This window comes from Ascidia mentula, chromosome 2, assembly GCF_947561715.1.
Source record: "Ascidia mentula chromosome 2, kaAscMent1.1, whole genome shotgun sequence".
NCBI classification, from domain to species: Eukaryota; Metazoa; Chordata; class Ascidiacea; order Phlebobranchia; family Ascidiidae; genus Ascidia; species Ascidia mentula.
The window spans coordinates 704248-727837 of NC_138567.1; the positions used below are offsets into that span (position 1 = coordinate 704248).

Genomic DNA, 23590 nt, shown 5'->3' on the forward strand with positions numbered 1-23590 from the left:
TGATAGTCGGGCTATTTTAAAGTTTCGTGAAACTGGGGCGCTCTAAATTTATTGTTCTTGAAACAGTTGTTTTTGAAGTGTTTCAAAACTGATTGCTATGACAACAACTATTATAACTGACCAACGTTTTCTCGATGTTTAAACGAAACAAGTTAAATCATTAACGCGAACTTAAAACCTGTGCTTGGTTGAAATACAGATCATCGAAGTGAAGTTATGTTCTTTCTTACAGAACTTCAACAAATATACGTAGACGTGGTTGGGTGTAGAAAGTGGATTTATGTAATAACGAAACTCGATTGTGGATTAAATGGAAAGCAGTCAGGTGCATTTAAACGTGTGAGGAAACAGCGAGACACCCTGCATGGTTGTCCAAGACGAGAACGAGCGAGAAGAAGAAGGACGTCCTGCTGTTGTACAACGACTGCAGCCTTCAACATTACAGTCGACGTCAAACCCAGAAGGTCTCGCAGTTATTCTCCCTTGCTGTGTTCGTTTCGACCGCGCGAGTATCTCGAGCGAGCTTAACTGGTCGGGGAGAATGGGAGCCGAAGAAGTGACCGAGGTTTGCTCTGGAATACTCGACAAGAAGGTTGACCACAGGAGGTTGCCGATCGGACCGGCTTGGAAACGAAAATATTGCGTTCTGAGCACTGACGCCATGCGATTGTACAGGAGCAAGTCAAAGAAAGACAATGGATGTCGGGCGTTACGGACAATCCCTCTTTGTCATATAAAGAGCGTCGCGCGTCTTCACGAAGACGAAGAGTCGACAGTTCGATATTTTGTGATGGAAACCGAACAGGGAGAGAGTATAACGTTCCGATGCAGAAGTACCGGCACAGGCTGGGTGGCGCAGATCCAGATCCAACTCATACATTACAAGGTGAGTTGTGAGGTGTTATGTTGTAGCAGGTGTTGAGAATCGTGTTTGTGAACCATTGTATGCTTTGCATCGGCTGGCGTCTATTTTTTTTTATCGAATTTGATGTGCTGGAACAAATAAGTTTGGGGAGATTTCTTGCTGTGTCGCGGATACTTACTCCAGAATGTGTATTTGATGTAAATCTGTGTGTGAATGATAGACGTTTGGTTCGATGTGGTGTTGTGTAAATGATTGAATAAGAAGATAGTTTCATAATTGATGTTGAGTAGCATGAAGTTACCGCCGTGTTTATGGGTACATTTGCTTGCTGTCTGTAAGTCAGGGAGAACTGAAACAAAACAATGTAAAAGTTTTCCAAACCGATATTTGCACTGGTTTCACGTGTTGTTGTACTTTGGATCGCTCAGCAAATGAACGAGGTTTGCGCTTTGCAAACTTGCTTGCCCGCTGACAAGCAACAGGAAACTGATAACCTTCGCAAGTCAAGATTCGAACACGCTAACATGTGATGTCACAAACGTGATTGTCCTCATCGCGATCGCGGAAGGAAAAACTTTTAATCAATTGCGTTTAGCCCTTTATTACCTCACAATACTGAGTAAGCTGCACTCCTTCATTCAAAACCCCGTGCAAGCAATAGCGCCACGAAACAGTCACACCCCGAATATCAGTTCGTACCGAATCTCACAATGGAAACCGCGCTTTGTGGCGATTTCGCAAACTCGTTTCAAAACTGGGAAAATATAATTTCGTGTTCTTCAACCAGATCGAATCAATACCCAATGTGTTTTGCGTAGAAGTAAAAATCAAACATCTATAAACCATGGAGATGCGTTCTTACAAATAAAATTGTTTTTCACTTGAGACAAAATTAATAGCTTCGCTGGATCGTCTGTACGTTCTTCAGCCTTCATTGGAATACGCATTGTTTTTTAATTGCAACCTTTTGTTATTCCATTGCTTCTGGCTGTTTGTGGCTTGTTAATCGATGACCTTGACGAGGCCACGCAACAATCGGATGCTAATTAGATAAAGGACATTCAGAGGATATTTAATCTCATTGCTCAAAGACACAAATGGAATTAGACTGAATTTAAGGTCATCTCCTACAGATGAAATATTTAATTTTTGGTCAATTTTGAAGAACGATAAAAGGAAACGTCGGATTATTGTCATCGCCAACAGCGTTTAAAAATGACAGCTTGCATGCAATGGAGAAGCCAAACCAGAAAACAGGACTGGAAAGCTAATAAAAAAAATGTAATGCGTTTTTTATGCCAACGTTCGCGAATCTGTTACGCACTTATCACCAACAAAATCTGATTACGAAGCACCCAAAATATTTTCAGACATTAGGTTCAACCTTTAGAGACGAAATTCGCTTACGTATCACCTTAATTCGTTATCTGTACGACAGCTGAAATGCCACACAGTGGGATATGGAAATAAAACCCTCCAAGTAATCTTGCAACGACAACAGTAAAACCATTTAGGAATTTCTGCTTTATCAAATGATTAGAATTCAACAAATATCTTCAAAACTCATGGCCAAATTGTGCAAAACAATGGGTCCGTAGCCGCAATGGAAAATATCACTGGTGATATTTAAATGACGTATTTCGACTTTGGAAACACGAACCAACGCGAGGTATTTGACAGAAACACCGCATGCAAATATTTATTGTTCATTTAACGATTCGACCCGTGACGTCACGTCTGCATCGTTTCGAATGCAACATAATTAAAATCGGCGCCAGTATTTCAATTCGGCGGTTGAACGCAGTCGTACGTACAAAGAACTAAACCCAAAACAGTGGAAATTGAATCCAGTTTCTGCTGCTTCGACCACAACAGATCGGATGGCTCGAACTGTTCACGAAAATTTTGATTATACGCCGTAACCTGGCCTTGTCAGAAAATCAATGGAAATCAGAAGGCCACTGGCTGCCATGAAGGTATTGAGAATTTTCCGTTGTAATTGATGGGATTAAGGGAGGCTCAGCACACGAGCGTGGATCCTCAGCCGACCCGCGGCAAATATATAGATTGTTTTTGTGACAACAGACTTATGGTAAGAGCGTGGTCGCTCGAGCGTGACGGGTTTTCCTGCGGTGTTCACCTCACTGTCCGCCGTCGCCACTTAATCCAAACTTTATTCAACTCGGTAACTGTTGGAACGAGCGTGTGTCTGGTTGAAAACTCGTTGGAGAAAGTTTATGTTCGGTCTCCAAAACTTTAATGGAGTTCTGTTCCATCTGATCACGACAGCTAACATTACGTATGCGGGGTTGGATTAGTTGTTGAAAATAATCTTTCGTTGACTTTTTTGTCCCCATGTTGATTTCCATTACTTAAACCAAATATGGTTTGCTGTCTTTTGCCAGTAGTCCAACTTTGCTTTTCACACGGCAGTGAAACGTTTAAACAATTTGTTGTCAAGATCGGAACAACTTCCCCAACAAAACACACGAAAACACTTTCTTGGCGAGCGTCAAAATTGATGTGAAATGGTTAAACTGAGGATGTCGCGTGGCGAAGTTTCGTGGTTATGATTCAGACTTTCGAATGTAAATGAACGGAGAAATTCAACGATAACGCCGATGAGTAACACAGCTTCAAGCGATATTTCAGCTCAGGCGTGTATTACTAATACTTGTGTTTGGAAACCACTGTGTTGGTCATGCAGCGACCTTATATTTCCTTTTTTCATTAAACTTAATTTCGCATAGAATAAATGAAATCGTACATTGCCGAAGAACGTTACTGATAAGTATTTTTGACAGTAGTTCATTGAACTGTAAAAAACATTATTTCCATTGTTGAAAAAAGTTTATTCAAGTCGTTTTATTACAAGGAATTGCAACTACACTCTAAACACCTCGGCCATTTTGTGAAATTTCGCCTCAAAATGGGCTCCGGTTTTCGGCAAAGCGTTTTTCCTCTCCGGCGGCTCCGAGCCTCAAACGCGGTTTTGGGAGAAAATGTGTTTGAAGCACCCGGGGCATTACTCTCAAAAGCTCGAAGCACTTGAACGAGGCAACTTACAGGGATCAAACAAAGCTATTGGCGTCACCATTGACCGTTGTACGATGTCATCCAACCCTCGTTCATTCGTGTGAACCGAACTGAGCTGTTTGTTCAATGATTAAAGCTGGTCACGTGATACTCAAATGGATGCAATTTGGCCTCAGCCCCTGACCCACTGTTTTCTCTAAACAGTGTTGACTGGATTTGACCCAATTCATTCTTTAGTGTCAGGGGCAATGACAAAAGACAGCTCAAAAATTCGTACTTGCAAATCACCCACACCTAAAGTAACCAAGTATCCCTTGCAAACCTATGTGAAGCCAGGTTGAGACATCAAACTTCAAACGTATTTTTAAGTAGTCAAAGCATTTAAAAGTTTTCAATTGAAAACATCGCCGGAAATTCCCATTTTTGAATTGAAACAAGCAGAACAACAGGGGGAACTTTTCGACAAAGCACAAGGATGAACCCGAAGTTGTCACAAGTGTTATTTTCAAACGGTTTCACTCAAAGCCTCCTGGTTCGTTTGAAAGGTGAGAACGTGAGAAAGGCGTTTGTGGGTCGGCGTTCTTCTCGAATCGCGTTAAATTTCGTTTTGTCCGAAGTGACAGGTGACTGACACGACTGACTTGAATTGAATTTGACCTCAAGATTTTCCTTTAATGCTTGTCGGTAAAACACCTGATATGGAAGAAAGTGTTGGAAAGATTTATTCACTATGCGCAGTAAAATTTTTTGCTCGTACATTTGCTGACATTGGTTCATGGCATTTTGAGCCTGTTGTCAGAATTGTAAGTTGAATTCGTGGAGGTTGTTCCTGGCATTCCCCAACGTTAATCTGAAATTGAGTTGAGACTCAGAAGGTATTTTCGTTTCACACACTATTGGCTGGCGAACAGACCGCCCATGTTTATCTACCAGTGCCCTGGGTCGTTCACACGTGTTTAAACATGGCGTCTTATCACAAATGATTGATGGACATTTGAAGCGAGGCGAAGGTTCAGGCTTGTTCTCCGTTTCCTCTTCATGTCAATGCGGTTTCGGAATTCCACGTAGCAGCGTGGAAGTAGCTCATATAACCTAAACCCACAAACCAACCATGTGTATGTTACAACACCTTGTACAACAAGCAGCTCCCGTGTTAGATTGACTTTTCCGTTGTTAGTCAAGCATAATCACTACCACCAGGTTATACAACTGAGACTCCATGTAAAAAAGTTGGAACCACGTGCTGATTTTCAGGTTACGACTGCAGTAATTCACTACAGGGAAAATCACATACATTATGGGATTCTCGGTACACGTAACGATCAAACAATTATGTTTGCCTTTGAAATCATGCGCCTGATGTTTCATGATTATCGACCAACGTAAAACCAAGTAGTGTAGCACAAACAATAACTTCCCCACTTGAAAAATAGCTTAAAAAAGTAACGTCGTTGTTTGTCTGTAGTTTCTACGTAGCCGCTGTACCTTCGGCCTTAGTGTGTGTTCCCAGGTAATAAGTCATATCAGCTCCAGCAAACATAGTTGGGGAGAAGAGTATTTATAAAGTGGACGCACACATCACAGTCAACGCCCGTTACGCTTCGGAGACTTTGTTTGACTTCACTGGAAGACACCTACCTTTGCGCTTTGTTGCGTAATAATCGCCGCACCTGCCGGTTTGTTTCGTCATAGACTGGGGTTTGGTTAACCCAACAACGCGGGTGATTAGAAAGCCCTTGTGTGGTGATATATGAATGATACAAGAATTTCACATGTAACGCAAGGTTACGAATCGCCTCGCGATAAAAGGCTTGTTGACTTTGCAGTTATTCTTGGTGACATCACAGTTATTCTTGGTGACGTAACCGGCAACTATTGCATCAAATGTAAGTAAAGTGCAGAAAAATGTTTTTGTCGGTGCCCTAATTTGTCATTGTCGAGGTTTCTGAGAACGCCGTGTTGCATGATCAATACTTAATCGAATTACATGCGGAGTTAGGAATGCAGTCATAGTGGCATGATGCTGAACGTCGCGCCAATAAACCCAGAACAAACAAACCAAGAAGGTTTGAAACCCCAACGTCAACACCAGGGCTGGCTCAAATATACATTGCGGCAAAATACGTGACTGAATCGACACCGTCGCGCTGTTTGAATATAGGAAGTGGATGAAACTTGTGCGTCACGCCAAAGTTAAAGGCGTGCCAGACATTTACGACGTCATTAAAGTGACGTCATGCCCTTGAATTACGCAAATAGCGTCGAAGGTCTAAAGTGTCTGCGGTGAAGGCGTTCGACGGGTGTTGGAAATGGGTTCTATTGATCGTTTGTGATGTTGGTGCAGTGTTAACCACTTTGTCAGTGCAAGGCGACTTATGGCAAGTTTGGCTTCAAGTTTTCCGGGCTTTTATTAAATTACTGAAATACAGATTTAACTTTCTTGCTATTGTCAAGTGTAGATAAGACGGGTATCACGACTAACGTGACAGGTTGCAACCAACACGAAACCCCAGTGCAAAATCTACCTTCATACACAATACTGTATGCAAATTATCCGCCATACAATATCTAATGTCGTGTGTTCCACAAAAACCGTACGTAACTGCGCCTGTTCAAATGTCGTTGAAGGGTCAATGCTGGGTGGTAGGCCGCAGTATTGATTTGCCACTTTGTGAAGTTTTCGGTTTGGAGCGGATATCATTTGGTTACAACCATGCCCTGACAACAGCACATACGCGTCCCAAAAACCGAAACGAAAATTGTCTGTAAATCCCGCCCCCCCCCAAAAAAAAAAAAGAAAAACCTTGGGAACTGTAACTAAAACACAGAGAAATACATTGTCATTAAAACGCTCTGTCAGACCTGGAATTTACATAACAAGTGCGATCAATTATCTCACGTTGAGGAGAACAGGTCTTTGCTACAGGCAAGTGAAGGTTGTACACAGGCGTCCGCAGGGCTTACAACAATCGCCTATTCAGTTAAGTTTGTCCAAGGAGAGGTTCTCAATAAGCTTGGGACACGAACGTTATGTTGCGCACCGCATCAATCCCCTCTAGAAAGACCACGCCTCGCCCAGCATGCACGCAATGACCTTGGAAGGCAATGACGTCGTTTTTGCCCCAAATGCAACTTGAATATACTAACATTAGGGATAGAATGTGGTAGTGGTATGTTGGTTGTTTTGGTTATTTAAAAATAAAACAGAAACTGATGATGTAATTCAGGCGAAATTATTATTTTTGTTAAAAATACAAAAACCACACAGGCGCTATTTTTGGTTTGTTTTCGGTTTTTATTTATAGTTGAAAGATTGCTGGATTGAACCTCGTGTGATACCAAACATGGTGAATAAGTAATTGGATAACTTGAGAATAAACTTAAAGCAAAACGTTATATGAGCAGACATATAATAAAGAGACAGCGCTACAAGCAACATTTTGCAATGGGTCTTTCCGTTCAACAAAATGCCTTTTTTACAAAATACAAGGCCACAGGCAGATTTTATCCCGCACTTTTTGATGCGTATCAACACTAGTTCCCATCGCTACATAGAAAACCCCAACCTAAACCGTGACCTCGCGTGAAGGTCCAATTTCAAGGTCAATGTCTTAGTCACGATGCAAAATACCCGAACAAGCTGAAACCTACATTTCGTGCCGTTCTATCGGTTTGCTGCCAAGTGCTTCCTGTCGAAAATCAAACGACCAATTGAGTTCTTACCACAGTTTACGTTTGAACTTCGCAAGGTTTCTGTTATTTAGTTTCCATTGGAGAAAAGTGTTGAAAAAAATGTTGGCTCAATGATTTTTCCGTAAACGGGAAAAGGATGCTGAGATTCAAGTAAATTTCATTCCACATTTTACCACGGCCAGCAACGGGAAATACGTGAATGTTTTTATAGCTGAATGTATGGCCACTGTGTTGACCTGGGATCGGTGTCATCAGTGCAGTTTTGGTGTGACTTACAACGATCTTGTCAACTAAAAAGGCGGGCGAGACGTCCACTTCGTGATGACAATATGTGAAAACATCGAGGCAATGATTTACAGGCATGGCGATCGCATCACAGCTAATGGTGGTAATAGTTGAAACAACAGCCCCTGGCGGGTTGCATTAACTCAATATTGACCGTGCAGTGATTCCTACCAGCCGGAGGCATCCAAGTTTCAACAATTACGTTGTGTGAGTAAGGTCACTTTTCGACGTTGTCGTGGAAGCGTGTTTACCACTCTTTCAGACAACCACGTACATTTTAGGGCAACAGTCGTGACGTAGTGCTACGTCATCGACACGTGCAGTTTCGTTGAACCACGGAGATGCAAATTCGCGTTTATTTTCATTACGTAGCGACAGGACACGACGTTGGCGTTTTACGTCCACAAACAGTGACGTAATGGAGTTGAACAAACGACAAAAATGATTATGGCCCTGTAAGTTGACCAGGTTACTTGGGGGCATAGACTGGAACAGTTTTATGCCAAAAATAACAAACAAACAAAATGTTTTAATGTCAACGTGGTTGGGTCAGCAATTAAGTCTTTGTATATTTAGGTTTTTGTGCCTCCTGTAAGAACTAAGTTCACACTAAAAATGACCCTGCATGCACGCGCTATTTTTTCCACGCAAGAGATTCGGGCCGTGATGATGCAATTTCGAAGCTATTTCTGTTCTTTGAGAAAAATCCTTTGGAAACGAAACTCATTTACTTTCGTCTAAAAAGTCTGAACAAAAATTTTTCACGTTAGATACGAAAATGCCCGAGATTAACTTTCGGTTTAGGCCAAAGTCCAAGCAAGTTTGTAACTCAAATGAAAAGATGAAATTAGAGTGAGATTCTGCAAATGTTTGAAATGTTGTTACAAAATCGCCCAAACCAGGTCACCATCTAACCTTGTGATCAAACTTAGCAATGGACTTGATGAACTTGGCACCAACCCCAAACATACAGCGACGCAGTTTCTCTTTAAATGTGCGGTAATCGCAGTCAAAGTCGAATCGCTTTTAAGATATGAACCCTCTCCCTCCCATGGGAGAGCAAACTAACAGAAGGTGCGGAACGAGCGCATCAAGCTGGCACACCTCTAAGCTCTTCTCACCACTGCGCCAATCTATACAATCCATCTCTTGCGATGGCAATCTACGCGTATTTTATCGCAGCCAATGATCCATTAGACGCAGACAGATTCTCCTAAGCCCAGCTTTAACCACCACCCAACAGGCAGTCGTGTCTTGCAAAGTGAGCTCTTGAATGAAACCGGCAATTTAGACTCTTATGTGCTCTAAAAGTCTTTATTCGAAGCAGCTCGTCTGTTTAACACATTTTAACCGCCGTGCAGCCGTTTTGTACAAGTTTAAGCCGCAACAGTTGAATTGTGAAGGAGGCAACCTATATTAGAATCCAAATTCACTGTTGCTTTTGTTGTTGTTTTAAAAATCAATCAAAAAAAGTTTTTTGGGGGCAAATTTGTTAAAAACTAAGATGTGCAACTAAAAAAAACAACAAATTAGGACTCTCTTAAATCGAAAAAAAAAAACAGCAGACACAATGCATACCAGGTGTCACTTTGAAGCATCCGTTTCCACAGCAACCACGCTTAATCGAGCTGAATCATCTTCCCGTATCCTGGTTCTCATCCTATTCAATGCAAGGGTCCAGGATGCGATCACTGAAGTCCTGCGGATGTGGAAACTTCCTTTTAAGCGTGGCTTAGTGGATTTATGGCTAAGACGCTTTGCCGCATCAACGTTCCACCGCTAGTGAATATTTTATTCAGTGTGGTGTAGGCATTGTTACATGTTTGTGTGATTATCCTTAACTTAAAATCCTATTCAGGAAAAATCGTAAATTCAAACATGGGCCTGGTGGCTAGCCAAGGGTCGTGAGTTCAAACCTCACCGGGAGCTCTATTTTTTATATTTCACTCCAACTTGTTTGGGAAAAAGTGTCTGATCCATCTTGGCTGCGATGCCAGTGATGCTAACGATTAAAACAACACATTATGTTTTCAAATCCCCAAAACACTGCATCCCCAGTATGGTGAATTTTGGCAGCAAGACAACCTGAAACAACCACCACGCCCAGAAACGCAACTTCCTCCAAAATATTGGCATTGACTCAAATTAGTTGAGTCCTGAGTAGAAAGGATACTGACTGGGGGGGTGGAGGGGGGCAAACACTAACTTCCCGCGCAAATTCGGTCCCCCCCTGCTATGTCATGGAAGGGCGGAAACATGCATTAAGGATGTCCTCTACATAGATAGGATGTTTTTGTGCCGTTCAGGGCGATGATTAATCATGCAACAAAAATGCACTTAACTACATCTGAGGGCAGCTTCATCGTTTGCCACCATGAGAAAAGAATAATAGTTTAAGATTGAAAATAAAACCACTGCATTTTAAGGTGCAAATTCAACTGATGTCGAGGCACACGAAATCCACAGATTTAACGAAATAACCAGGTGTTTTTGTCGGTCGGTTTTACGCCATATGCAAAAGTCATTTGTACTTCAGCTCCTTCCCCTTGGTTACTTTTGCAGTGTTGCTCCAACTGTGTACCAGCATACCTGGCTTTGGTGGTGTCGGAAAACAGCATCAATACATTGGGTGCTGCAATCATTACCACGAGCACTATACGTGCAAGCATAGCATTGCAACAAACCTGACCCCTAAAATATGTCTTTATTGAATGTGGATCAATGGAATTATCTTGCTACGGTTCCACAGCCAGCAGCAACCGGCGCTCAGAGTGTAATATGATAGGAGAGGAGTCGATATTTTGAAATACGATATTGGATGCGGATGCCCATTGTTCCTCCGCATCCGGTTCCTTTCCTGCCGATGCATTAATGCAAGCTACACGCCGACACCAAACCATCGCATTGTATTGTTTGTTTGTTGGCTATCGTGCCTTGTGATACGTGACAAGGGCTGGGAAGAATCAATACAATGTCATACGAAAAACCGTCAGAACACTTTGGTAGTAATGTCGCCGGTTTATTGTGCAGTTTTGCGTCGGGTTTTTGTGCTGTATGAGTGTTCCCACAACCATTGTCTTGCTTTCCTTGTTTTTAATCATTCTTTGGCAAATTCAACAATTGTTAGCAATCAATGGACCATATGGTATAAGCCACGGGTCTTTATGACGTAGTCGTTAGGATTTTAACACAAAACTTTTGGCGGTGATGCAAGGATTAAATTTACCACCAACAATAAGGTTATACTTTGTAAAACAATGATAAACAAGCCAACAAATTAACCCGACAACCTTTATGTGCAGAACCGACAGGACATTATGCGGTACAAGCAGTTGAACAACAGCATGCAGGTGGCCGAGACAGCAATACAACGTTTACGAGCGACTACACCCAACCGTAGCGACTCAATGAACGGAATGAACAATTACGTAAAAGAGCCGACGCAGTTAAAAAGTCCAACCAGAGGGTGTCGCACTATAGTGCTGCCCAACCACCCTGGTGTAGGTGAGTACCCGACTAAGCACACAATATTTGAACAATCCGCGTTATATTTCATGTCAAATTACTGTTTGTATGACTTCATTCGTTCATTAAAAGCTAATGACACCTGCACTGAAGACACTGAAATACTGAGGACTTAGTTAGTTTGCAAGCTTGATTGTGAATTACATAAGCATGATATATTATTACGGTGTTGTTAGTGCATTTGCGATGTCATAACAGTTACCTTGTACCCACAAGATCATGTAAATTCCTATACGTGACTTTGCCTAAATCGACAAATCCTTGCTACGGAAATTACAAAAAGTGCACGGTAATGACAATTACATTGTTATCTACAGGAATCGGCATCACCGTCATTCCACTCCACGATGGAAGGGTTGTGGTCAACCGAGTAGTTGCCGGGGGTTCTGCAAGGCGATTGGGCGTTATCGCACCACGTGACCAAATTGTTGCAGCCAATGGGCTGCGGGTTACAAGCGTCGAAATGCTTTCCGAAATTGTCCGAAACTCTCCGAATTCAGTGACATTGATAGTGAAGCCACGAATAACGAAAGCGTAAGTTTTTTTTCACTTGATTTTGTGGTCATTTTTTGGTCGTAATTTGTTTTATTTCGATTGACTCCCGTCGGTAATGCAGAAAACCACAATTGCCATACATCAGTTTCCCCATGTTAAATGTGTCTACTGACACAAATTCGAATGGAAACAACTAAGTAAGGCGTAACAGGACACCGCAATAACAACCCGACGAATTTTAAATTTAGAACTACAAACGAAACTTTCATCATGAAAATAAGCCCAATGACCGACCAGGGACTAACTGTCCATTTATTGTATTCCAAGTATTGTGAAACCAAGAACAGATCAATTTTCCCGGGAACCGTAGCATCCGTTTAAACGCGATACACAATGCATCAACTCAGTGTGAACGCAGCTCCTATATCCCATTCCATCACTTGGCTTTAGTTGGGTGGAAACCAATCGATCAATCTCATTCACTTATTGCGGGCGAAAGAGTCTTCGCAGTGGAACCATATGGCGCGGCAAAAGTTTTTCCAAAGCGAAATTGCGCCTGAAATTTTCCTTGATAAGACAGCATCAGGGGTCTAGATTCCACAATATAACGTCATAAGTAATTAGCCCAAAATCTTTCAATTCATTTTTTCATAAACAGGTTAGTGTGATATACAAGTTGGCAACTTGTCTATATGAACAGTTACAAAGGTTGTAGACAGGCGTACAAAGTACGAATGCATTCAAATCATAAACACGAACCGAACAAAAAGTCACCAAACCACAGAGCTCGGCATCCATTGAAACGAGGCCCCCTGAGGAACAATAGGTCAAAAGCAGTTTGAACATATTTTGAGCCGCCAAATGATCACAGTACAGAAGTTATCGGTTCAAGAACGAAACCAATGGGCATGAAATAATATGGGCGCAGTCGTATAGCTGAGCTAGCATTAAAACGAAAAACCGCGTAACCCGCTGGGGCGAGGGAAGGCCATTTCAAGTGCGGAGAAACAGCTTGTGGGCAAATACGGGCTGGGATCCGGCTTCTAAATATAGACCTAGCGATATTTACACAACATTCGTGTGGTCGTGGTCATCCGGACGTTTGTCCACAGTGAAACACTAATATTCGAAGTTTCACGTGAAAGGGCAAAAAAAAACATCTATTCAAACTTCAAGTTGGACAACTTGTGTAAATTCTGGGTTGTTGACATGCATGGTGATCAAACAAATAACAACAAAACATTCTCATTTCATTATTTACCGACATATATTTGAAAGTTATGCGGATTTAAAAAACTGGGCATCAGTTTTGTCAAAGAATAAATATGCACCGGCCGTATTGCTGCGCTTTTACAAACTTTAAAATAAACTGATGGGTTTGAAACGGAAGCGACACAATTCAAAAACATTGCGCCTACAAAATGCTTTGAAACTTGTCAACACGGAATAAGCTCAAGCTCTTAAAGCCGTTGAGTGTTGGGTGCCAATAACACTAGCCAACGAGTGCTGGTATCTGCGCACATACCACGGGAGAAAACCCCTTCCCATTGTTGACCCTGTAGCTAAGCCCTAAGCCACGCAAACAAGCACCTACCCGCATCACGTGACCCACCAGTGTTCGCGAATTTCGTTTGAAACTTCCCCGAAGTTTCGGTTCAATTGGCGCTTCGTTTCCGTAACAATATCGAGCGTCGCTGCGCTCGGCAGAAAAATCGCGGTGTTCTTTTCGAATGGAAACACCATTCTTTGTTTCGTCACAGTACGGTGTGGCAAACTAATAGGGCGTAAAAGTTCCAGGTACTCTGACGACGCTTGTGGAATTATTTTACTTTGTTTTAAGCATTCGCAAGAGCTCAGGACGCATATGCCTAAATCAGCACGAGCTTATATGAGATAAGTGAACACTCGTGTTTCTACTATGCCCAGGCGACAAATTTTACGGAACAAACTTAATTAATCCACCCATGAGAGCAATAATATATTGCAGCAGACACATGTGATAATTAAATGACTCAAACCAAGCGTTTAAGTTTCGCAATGTGATTTCATTTGCCAAGTAGTGAGGAAAATAACCAGGCATTTTTCACCTGAAAACTTGCCGCAAAACACAACCTATATCCCTAATAACACACGAAACATATTTACACAAGCATGAACAATGGCCGGGCTGAAACGATATCATTATATAACATGGTGGTAGAATAATGATGGCGCCAGAAGGAAGCCAGATGGGTTCGGTATTTCATGTCACCAACGCAAACAGAAGTAGACTATTTATTTAGTGGGTGCGTTGCCGACTGACCATAACGCGAGAGCTAAGGAATTCCTTTGCTATGTCACATATTTAATTGGCATTGGTTATACACACACAAAAAACAGCAACAGCTTTTACCGGTGTACTCATTACACAACACAAACTGCGTCGCTCAATTTTCTACTAAACCACTTTATTACTTGTATGTTTTACACAGAAATTTACGCAGAGATTTGAACGAACATTTATCGTTTGAATTTGATTTCAGATCCCCGAAGTCGGATGATCCAAAACAATTTATCACGAATGAAAACGACAAACAACCCGAATACATCAACACTGCTGCTGATCCTGAAACGAAACTCATATTTGAGAAAGGTGAGAAAGTTTGAGTAAACGCCTCTTGGTGTTTCCATAAGCATTCAGTTTGAGCTACTATAGATAAATTAAACGCATATCAGCATGACAATGTAACATATAGTATGAGGAAGTTGGAGACAACACAATGCCTCAAAGTGGCTTCCGTATTAAGTTGAAGAGATTAAGTGGTTACCTTTGTTACGTATTCACTTGAACAAAATATTTGACCGTTAAATTTGCATTATTTGATCGGATTATTTTTGTTTCAGGCAACACGAAAGAAAAACCGAGAACCAAAAACTCGCCTCAACATTTTCGATTCTCCTGATCGCATAAACAATCGATACAAGACACTAGCGCCATCGTGTGGTACAAAAACACGTGTAGCTTGCTCGCCAGAGGTCGTCACACGGCTTGTGCGAGTCGAAAGGTGAAACCCCTGGAATTCTCGATCACAAAGCTGTTCACGACAATGGAATTAATCTTCACATGAACTTGCAACGCAAAAAAGACCAAATTCGTCTCACGAAAGGTTATACAAGGTCACCTGTTTTTCATTCGTCAAGAAGCGTCGTCACATTCCGAAACGCAGTACGGCAGTTTGTACTGTTTGCAATTACGTTAGTTGACGGAAGCAACAAAGCGTTGGTAACTTAGTGGCTAACCATAGATGGATGTTAAAACGGGCTGTTAGAAAATAACCAGCAAAAAACAAACGTGTTTTCTTCTAGAAAACTAGACCCGTAGAATTCGTAACAGAAATATGTATGTGATGTTTAGTCGTCAACTATAGGAAGATATAGCGATTGACGCCACAGCTATGTTGTCCACATTTTACGGTTTAATGGCAATGAAAGGAATCTAGCCTCAGCTATAAACAAACGAAAACGAAACGATAAATAACCAATCATTTGTTGCTTAATAAGTGAATCAAAAACACCAAAAAATATGTTCCTTTTTTACCTTTAGTAGTGCGTGTCAACGAATCTTGTTCCATTTAATTGCTGATATTTATTTTACCAATCGGTCTACCATTTTTTAATCTTATCCGTTCCACTTGTACAGCTCAGTTTGTACTAAATTGTTTATTGCCGCCATTCTTCACATTATATGTTCCGTTATATTATTGGTGAAATGATCGTTTGTTGTTTTGTATTCTTGTCTCTGTTGTTCGACTCCAAAATGTATAAACGCCGGGTAAACGTTTCTTGGTCGTCGCGAAAATGACCTTATTGAGACTCATTCTGTTATTATCGTTATCTATTGCAAATGGTTGCTACCCTTTCTACGAATCGATTTCGGTTGTGCTTCTCTTTCTATATATATCCGTTTATTGCAAAACGAAGTGAAAAATATGAAAGAAAATCGATTTTTTCTGATCGTTCGGAATATCTTCTTGTTATTTTTAGTATTGTTATCTTTCCCTACCAAGCTTTTCCCGCTCATTCTGATCGGCGATCGGTTTTGTTTCGGTTCACACCGATTCGTCGTGATATTTTCGTTTACTCCCAGGAAGCAATACAGAATTACAAGCAATATGTTGTGCCATTCACTTTATATGTATCAACATTTGAAATCAGGGGTCTTGTACGATTTTGCGTATATCTGGGATAGCTCTAGAAATCACCTTTTACAAGACTTAGAGCCAAAATAACACTTAAACTTGTCAGTACGAGATTTACACGTTTAATGAATATTTCCTGTGCCTAAACACAAAATATTCCGTCGAAACAAGGAAAGTTTTGGGACAGTGAGGATAAAGACTAAGGTGCACCCGTCATGTCATCGTAGCACGTGTTCAGATATCACCTAAAAACTCTTCACAAGTGTGCACAGGTCAAGAGGAATGTTATCAACAACCGTTGACTAGTGAATTGGAATACCAAGCGAAATAACCGGACAGCGCTGGTTCGACTCCCGGTGTAGAATAATTTAATAAAGGCGACGCAAATTTAGAAAGGTAGCAAAAAATAGTCGACACACTGCCAATTGATTACTGCAACTATTTTTACGCGAAAATTAACATATAAAGAATCCCCCCCAAAAAAAAATACGGCGAAGTATACGCATGATCAACCAAGCGTCAACTATGAAGCCAAGCGTGAATATGTAAACACCATTCGGAAATAACTAAGTTACTGATTATTGCAAGCTTGTAGGTGACGGAATATGCAGTGACAGGTGATCCACGTTATGGAAACAATGTTATGTCCCGAATTTCTAAAGGATTTTCAAACAGAATTATCAAGACAGGTAGCTTTGCATCGAAATGTAATAGACAAAATACAATCAGAAAAGCTTGGTTTTAAAAGGTGGGTAGTTTTTGTTTTGTTCCGTAAAGATGTTTTCACACAGCTAACTAAAAACACACTTAATCTTTGCAACACATTCTTACCAACCAAAAACACAAATAACCGAAACCACCGACCTGAAAGTGTATCGCTTTGCTACTTTGGTTTCTAAATCTCCACATTTTCTAGTCCCATGTTTCATACCAAGATTCTGCAACACAAAAGTATCTTACATGACATTAAGTGATGGTGTCAAACATAAACTGTTACCACATGTACAACTTTAATGAAAGGGCTTAAAACCAAATAAATTTCATGTAAACTAAACCAAAAATGTCAAAACAACTTTTGAATCCCCTGATAGTTCAGCAAAGTAGAAAAAAAATATTTTCTTAAATCATGATATTTATAAATTTTAACTTATCTTTGTAAAATGTAGGCTGTATCAGCACAATACCCAAACAACACTTTTTGCACATTTAATGATAATGTGATGAAAAACACTTTTACAGAGCAGGAGTATTGGTGGCATTGTTTGAGCTTGACAATGAGGTTTTTGTTATCCTAACAAAACGCTCTGAAAACCTAAGGATCCACAAGGGCCACGTCAGCTTGCCGGGTGGAAAATGTGATGACACAGATGTCGATGTAATTGATACTGCCTTGAGAGAAACTGAGGAAGAGATTGGACTTCATCGGTCGAATGTTACAATATTAGGTACAGGATTTCCCTCCATGTCCATTCATGGAATTTCGATTACTCCAGTGGTAGCAGTGGTGAAGGATATTAAAAAAGTGAACTTGAATATTAACAGAAGTGAGGTGGATGTGGCATTTGCATGTCCACTGAAGCTGTTTCTGGATCAAACTAAGCACACATGGAACAATATTCACAGTTTTGTTTACCATGTTCCTGTCTACAACTATGATTCCGACAACTCCTGCTTGTTGGAGTTGCTAAAAAAACGGGAAGGCCAGAAGTTTAGGGTCTGGGGTGTGACAGCACATATTCTGGTGCCATTGGTATGTTTGTTTTACCAACAAAGTGTAACGTTACCACCATGCACATACAACTACAAAGATGTTTTCTTACAAACAATAAAATACTTTGAAACAAGTCCCCATTTTAAGGCAGTGTTTGAACACATTAGCAAATTATAATAGGTTCAATTAAACCAGTGGGTATTGTTTTTGGAAGATCTACTTCTTAGCCTTCGTGATAAGAAACATAGAAACATGATCAAATAACTTGTTTATTTTGATCCTGACAGTTTAATGTTTTTATGTTTCCACAGTGTGAATAGTTTTGTTAATTTTATGAACCTACATGTTGCTGACTATGCAATTAACTTATTTCATGTTTTATTACATTCGTATTCGATCAGTCAAGTTTTAATATAATTAAAAAAGTTTCTACAGATTTGGTGAAACACTTGGACTGGCAAAAATACAATGGTGAATAATTATGTTTTCCTATACCTCTTCTTTACATTTATTCCAGTGATTTACTGTTTTGGTTGAAGAAAATATCATGGGAAAATAACATCTATAAGATTGTAACATGTTTAATTTGCAATCCCCATCGTTTCACTGGGCTGTAACAGAAAAGGGAACTATATGTGTGTCCTGTTTTTGTTTGTTGTTCAATTTCTTCAATACAATTTTATGCCTTGCCGAATTAATAATGTGAGTCTAGTATTATTCTGAAGTGCTTGGATGTTGATTTAATAAGTAAAACAGTTATTTTAACTCTGGGACCTCATCAGTTTATTTAAACAAGGTAAGTCTGCAAAAAAATAATAATTATGCGTACCTGTAACTAAGGTTCTTCTGGGAAAAGAACAGCACTTGCTTCGTTGGTGCATGTATGTATTTCCTCCCTATCTGGCCATCAGATCGTTGAAGTAAACAAGTATAAACTTTCCGTTCCCCGGAGTTGCATTGTGGAAAGTTCGTCTTCTTGTTCCGTCGTAATTTTCGACTTGACTGTATCCAACGGATGGAAAAATCCCGTTTAAGATGTTGGATAATTTTTTATATCAGCTCTTGACGTAGTCGTCATTCATTTGATCTGTCTCGACCGAACTGTATTTCACAACCCATGCACTGCGCAAAGCGTCTAATCCCTGTTTTGTAGAAGGATGAGGTGAGGTAAATTAACAGTTTCTTTACAGAGGGTTTTCTTGATTTTCGATGTGATTTCCTTGATCCGCAGTAACTGCAAACCGTTCTTTCCTTTCCTGCCTATCATATTATTTTGGACATTTTAACAACGACGCTCCCATCTTGTTACTGTGAAAATCGAAGGTTGTGTTGTGGTGATGTGATAAAAATTGCTGTTTGTGTGTCAGTGAGGCTACGTGACAATTAAAATTAGACCTTTCGCAAAGCACCCTGAAGGATTCCGTTCTGTTTACATCTTTTAATACAGCGTTCATCACTTTGCAAAACGCAGGAGCTTACCTGATTTCTTTTAAACAATGCAACAGATGCTGGTGTAGTTAAAATTGGAATCATCTAAATATGTGGCGTCTGCCTGGTAGATTGTGCGAATGTGCACAGTGTTATTAGTCTTATTCATTACATAATAATTTACGCTCAAATAATTACTTAAAAAATGAAACACGATTTGCTTACTGCAACTGCGTCTCTATTCCTGTACTTATCATGAGTATTGAAAATTGAAGCTATTTCCCATGCAGCAATCGTTTCGGAGTAAATATATAGGCTATAGAATATAAATGCTTGTCATGCAACAATTGTAAACGTTCTCATACCTACTTCCCAAAGGCTTCAACAAATCTGACCGGAAACAGTAAACAATCGTTCCAAAATCCAAGTGGTTATAGCCGTAAAGCAAAAACCATAACACGCCGGATTTCTACCATACATGCGGGACCTAATACATACTTTGTTGAACAACCTATTTCTGCAGATAATAAACAACTTCAAACAAAATGCATTTCAAATTAACACATTTTAGTTTTAATCCAAACGCAGTGTTGTTTTAGGTGCGATTGGCAGCAGGTGTACTTCGTTGTGATCGCAATGTTGCACTCTGGTTTTGGCAAAGGCATATGCTGCACCATTTTACTTAACTGAAGCACACCCTCGACTATAAAATAATAGTTGTACTTCATACATTATAAATGTATAAATTGTTACTGATGCTGCCAGGCATATTTATTGCTTAATACTGCTCTTCTGGCAAACTTTATTGTATTTACGTTTCTCGACGTTTCGGCTATCATGCAACAGCCTTCACCCTACGTTCCTTAATATCGCACCCAAAAGACCGCATGCACGACAAGCTCGACACGAGGGGTGTGGTCTACAGTATTCCCTGCGGTGGTTGCAGCGGCGTATACATTGGTGAAACTGGCCGTGCACTAAGAACAAGATTAAAAGAGCACCAAAGGGACGTGAGAAACCATGAGGAAAAAACGGCTCTTTCGCAACATGCGGCCGAATCAGGACATGCGGTGGATTTTACAAAAACGATCATTTTGGAACGCGAGTCCGATAGGCACAAGAGGATGTTTTTAGAGTCGTTAAACATCAATACGCATGCGTCATCACTCAATGACAAGAAACAAACTCTGTTTCCACCGGTGTATCGACACTTGCTAGAGAAAAATTATGCCGATAGACATTACGCACTTCAAAAACCGTGCGGTTAGTGATAAGTATACTGTGCAAGTGTGTTCGCCCTTATCGCTTTTTCGTTGTTTCACTTCTTCTTTCTTTTGTAGCGTTTTTGTTTATGTGCCTCAAATTGTCCACTGTGGTAGACTTAGATACTTCCTCCTGATGAAGGCTGTTGCATGATAGCCGAAACGTCGAGAAACGTAAATACAATAAAGTTTGCCAGAAGAGCAGTATTAAGCAAATATAAATGTATGTGCGTGAAAGAGTATATATACACTGCAAGTACTATATACCATATTTTTGCACTCACCCAACATAACCTGTTCAACATACCTATGATCATCATGCAAAACTGCAACTGTTGGTCCTGAGTTACAGTCAACATGCAGAATTTGGAGAAAAAATTCGAATCTAATTGTTACGCACAATAACCATTGTTACGTATATTACAGAAAAGCTCGCTCTGCAGGCAGCTAACTAAATGAACCCCATAGGGGAATATACATATGGCTTGAAGTCTATAAAGCTATGAGGGGACGTTGTGTAACAAAAAAGAAAATACGTGGCTATTTCTGTTGCAATTATTGCAACTCCTTGATGGAAAAGTATTGGCGAAAACTTTTAGAAAAATTGAAGTCAACAAACGGTTAACGCGTAACTTTGTACCTAATACATGTTTTACGTTAACTCACTAATTGTTTACGAACTTAATTTTCTTGATTAAGCACTCACCCACTCACAGCGTGTACCTCTCGCTTCATCAGGAGTAATTTACGCCTAATTTAAAATTTACCTTGTTTAGCGCCACTTGTGGTAGAAATTCCATATTATCCGACCACGTTCTGTTTCTTCAGCCTTTCTGTTCGAATATCACATAGAAGTTTCGTAGCATCTTCGTTTCGTGTCTTTGACGACTTAAAAGTAAGAAGTTCTATTTACACGATGTCATTTTTGTTGGATTTTATGATTTAGACACATCTCTGTGCTGTAAGCGTTGTTTTCTGTCACAAACTTTGCTGGTCACCATTTTCATAATCTGGGTGTTTTGTTTTTATCTCATTGCCAAAGCAAATACCTTATTTAAAAATTATATCTGGGGTTATCTGAACATTATTTTGTAGTTTATAAGTTCTTCGCAAATAATAAGCTAGTCTAGTCAACATTCTACATGAAAGATCCAAATATCAAAATGTAGAATCCTGCTTTCCTGATATAATTGCTTATATAGTTTCTTGCCCATCATATGCAAAAACATGACTAATACATTGCATTATTACATGTAAAACCAACACCATGAATCAGGCTTTCCTATCGACTTCAGCCCCATTTGTATCAAACTTGCGAACAGCTCCATCAATTCTTTTAGAACTAATAATTTCAAAAATATGACCATGTTATCTAAAATAGGGCCTTTGTTTTTTCATAAAACCACCATATTGGAAAGTGTCTTTTGAAACGAATACGTTCCGATAAACCAGGCATTGTCCATATTATATGTATCCCGGATCTAGGCCTTTTGGAAAAATATGATTTTGGTGGCCAAAAAATGGCCTATTCGTAACAGATGTAATAGTTTGTAAACTGTTTCCATAGAATGCGTTACGTGGCTGCGTACCTTCTGGCTGCACTCGGTGGCAACGCCAACCCCTCAACTTCTGACATCAAAAATATTCTCGGAAGTGTGGGAATTGATTGTGACGATGACAAGTTGGACAAAGTCATGGGGGAGTTGAAAGGAAAGAATTTGGAAGAAGTGATCGCTGCAGGTGTGTGAATAACTTATAGGAATTTAGCTCTGTTTGTCACTATCCATCAAACCTATTTTTCAAAAAATTTGGTTAAAGTTGTGGTACATTCTTAATCAAATAACTTGTTCTGGTACCCAGTATGAGCTCCACTGCAAATCGCAATAAATAACTACTGTTTTTGTCATGTATCAAGAAAATCCCCAGAAATTTTTTTGAGGTTGTTAAAACCAGAAAGTCAACACCACAAAACTATGGTACTTTTGAAACGGGTTTGCCAAAATATTAATCTTAGGGCCAAGTTTGTCATTGACTATGTCAGTAATTTCAATGCAGCTGTACGTCTTTCTCCTGTTAGCTAAAAAGGCACCACAAATCCTAGTTGTTTTAAAATGATAGGCTCTAAGCTGCTGGCATCTGTGTTTTACGTGCCGATGATGAACAAAAACACCATCTTTCGACTGACAGATTGTGATGCTTTTTCACTTTGACCTGAGGCATGTAAAACACTTAGTTCAAACGTATTGCTACAATAATTCCTTGACGGATATATACCCTGACTCTTTGATGATTCACTGTTACCAAAGCATTTACTTTTGTTTCAAGGAAATGAAAAGCTTGCTAGTGTGCCATCCGGTGGTGCAGTTGCTGTCAGTGGTGGTGGCGGAGGTGAAACCGCAGCTGCTGAAGGTTTGTGCATTTGTTTTCATTTTGTGGAAGCTTTTGATGTTTATTATTGAATGTTTGACATAGTCTGTCGACATCAAAGTGTATTTGACAATCATGGCAAACATTACCGTAGATGCAAAACCTCCTTGATTCTTACCCAGCGAGTGTTTCATTCATTCCTGCACTCACTGCATTTACCTGGAGGGAAATTAAATGCAGTTGTGTTATTTTTACTTTTGAGTGAAAATTTCATTTCTGCCACAGCACCTAAATCTTAGTTTTGTACGTAAACATATCTTAATTGATTTTGTCTCGAGACCTAATTGTAAACTTTTTGTAAATTTATTGTTGATGTTTTTGAGCAGAAAAGGAGGAAGCTAAAAAGGAAGAATCAGAAGAGGAATCGGATGACGACATGGGTTTCGGTTTGTTCGACTAAACCTGTTTCTCCTTTCACAAATAAAACGCAAATTCCTGAAACTTGTGTTTTAATCACAGTAATGAGGTCAAGATTGGATCCATAGGCGCCTAGTCGGGAGGGCAGGTTTTTCAAAATAAACGAGTGGCTATTACGTGCGGCTGTCCGCACCATGTAACTCGTCGAATACGTAACGTTTGATGAAAAAACACCTAAAAACAATGTGTTTCTTACACGACGCACACAAAATATGTTGACCTAGTTTCGCTTGCGTAACTGACATCGGTTGTTGCAACGTCAGTCTCG

General features: G+C 40.1%; 3 protein-coding genes across 3 annotated transcripts; all 3 read left to right on the top strand.

Moving 5' to 3' along the window:
- The first annotated feature begins 236 nt into the window (after nucleotides 1-236).
- On the top strand, nucleotides 237-16049 carry LOC145888895 (uncharacterized). The gene is made up of 5 exons (XM_082979766.1): nucleotides 237-886; nucleotides 11182-11383; nucleotides 11722-11938; nucleotides 14422-14531; nucleotides 14783-16049. Exons 1-5 carry the CDS (start codon nucleotides 365-367, stop codon nucleotides 14839-14841), a joined length of 1110 nt encoding a protein of 369 aa, XP_082835892.1. The 5' UTR covers nucleotides 237-364; the 3' UTR covers nucleotides 14842-16049.
- A 600-nt stretch (nucleotides 16050-16649) lies between these two features.
- Nucleotides 16650-18474, top strand: LOC145889367 (uncharacterized). The gene is made up of 2 exons (XM_082980314.1): nucleotides 16650-16825; nucleotides 17317-18474. Exons 1-2 carry the CDS (start codon nucleotides 16707-16709, stop codon nucleotides 17963-17965), a joined length of 768 nt encoding a protein of 255 aa, XP_082836440.1. The 5' UTR covers nucleotides 16650-16706; the 3' UTR covers nucleotides 17966-18474.
- Nucleotides 18475-21254: 2780 nt separating this feature from the next.
- LOC145889385 (uncharacterized) lies at nucleotides 21255-23346 on the top strand. Its single transcript, XM_082980337.1, has 4 exons — nucleotides 21255-21373; nucleotides 22046-22218; nucleotides 22804-22887; nucleotides 23232-23346. The coding sequence occupies exons 2-4, from the start codon at nucleotides 22047-22049 to the stop codon at nucleotides 23303-23305; spliced, it is 330 nt and encodes a 109-aa protein (XP_082836463.1). The 5' UTR covers nucleotides 21255-21373; nucleotide 22046; the 3' UTR covers nucleotides 23306-23346.
- Nucleotides 23347-23590: the final 244 nt, after the last annotated feature.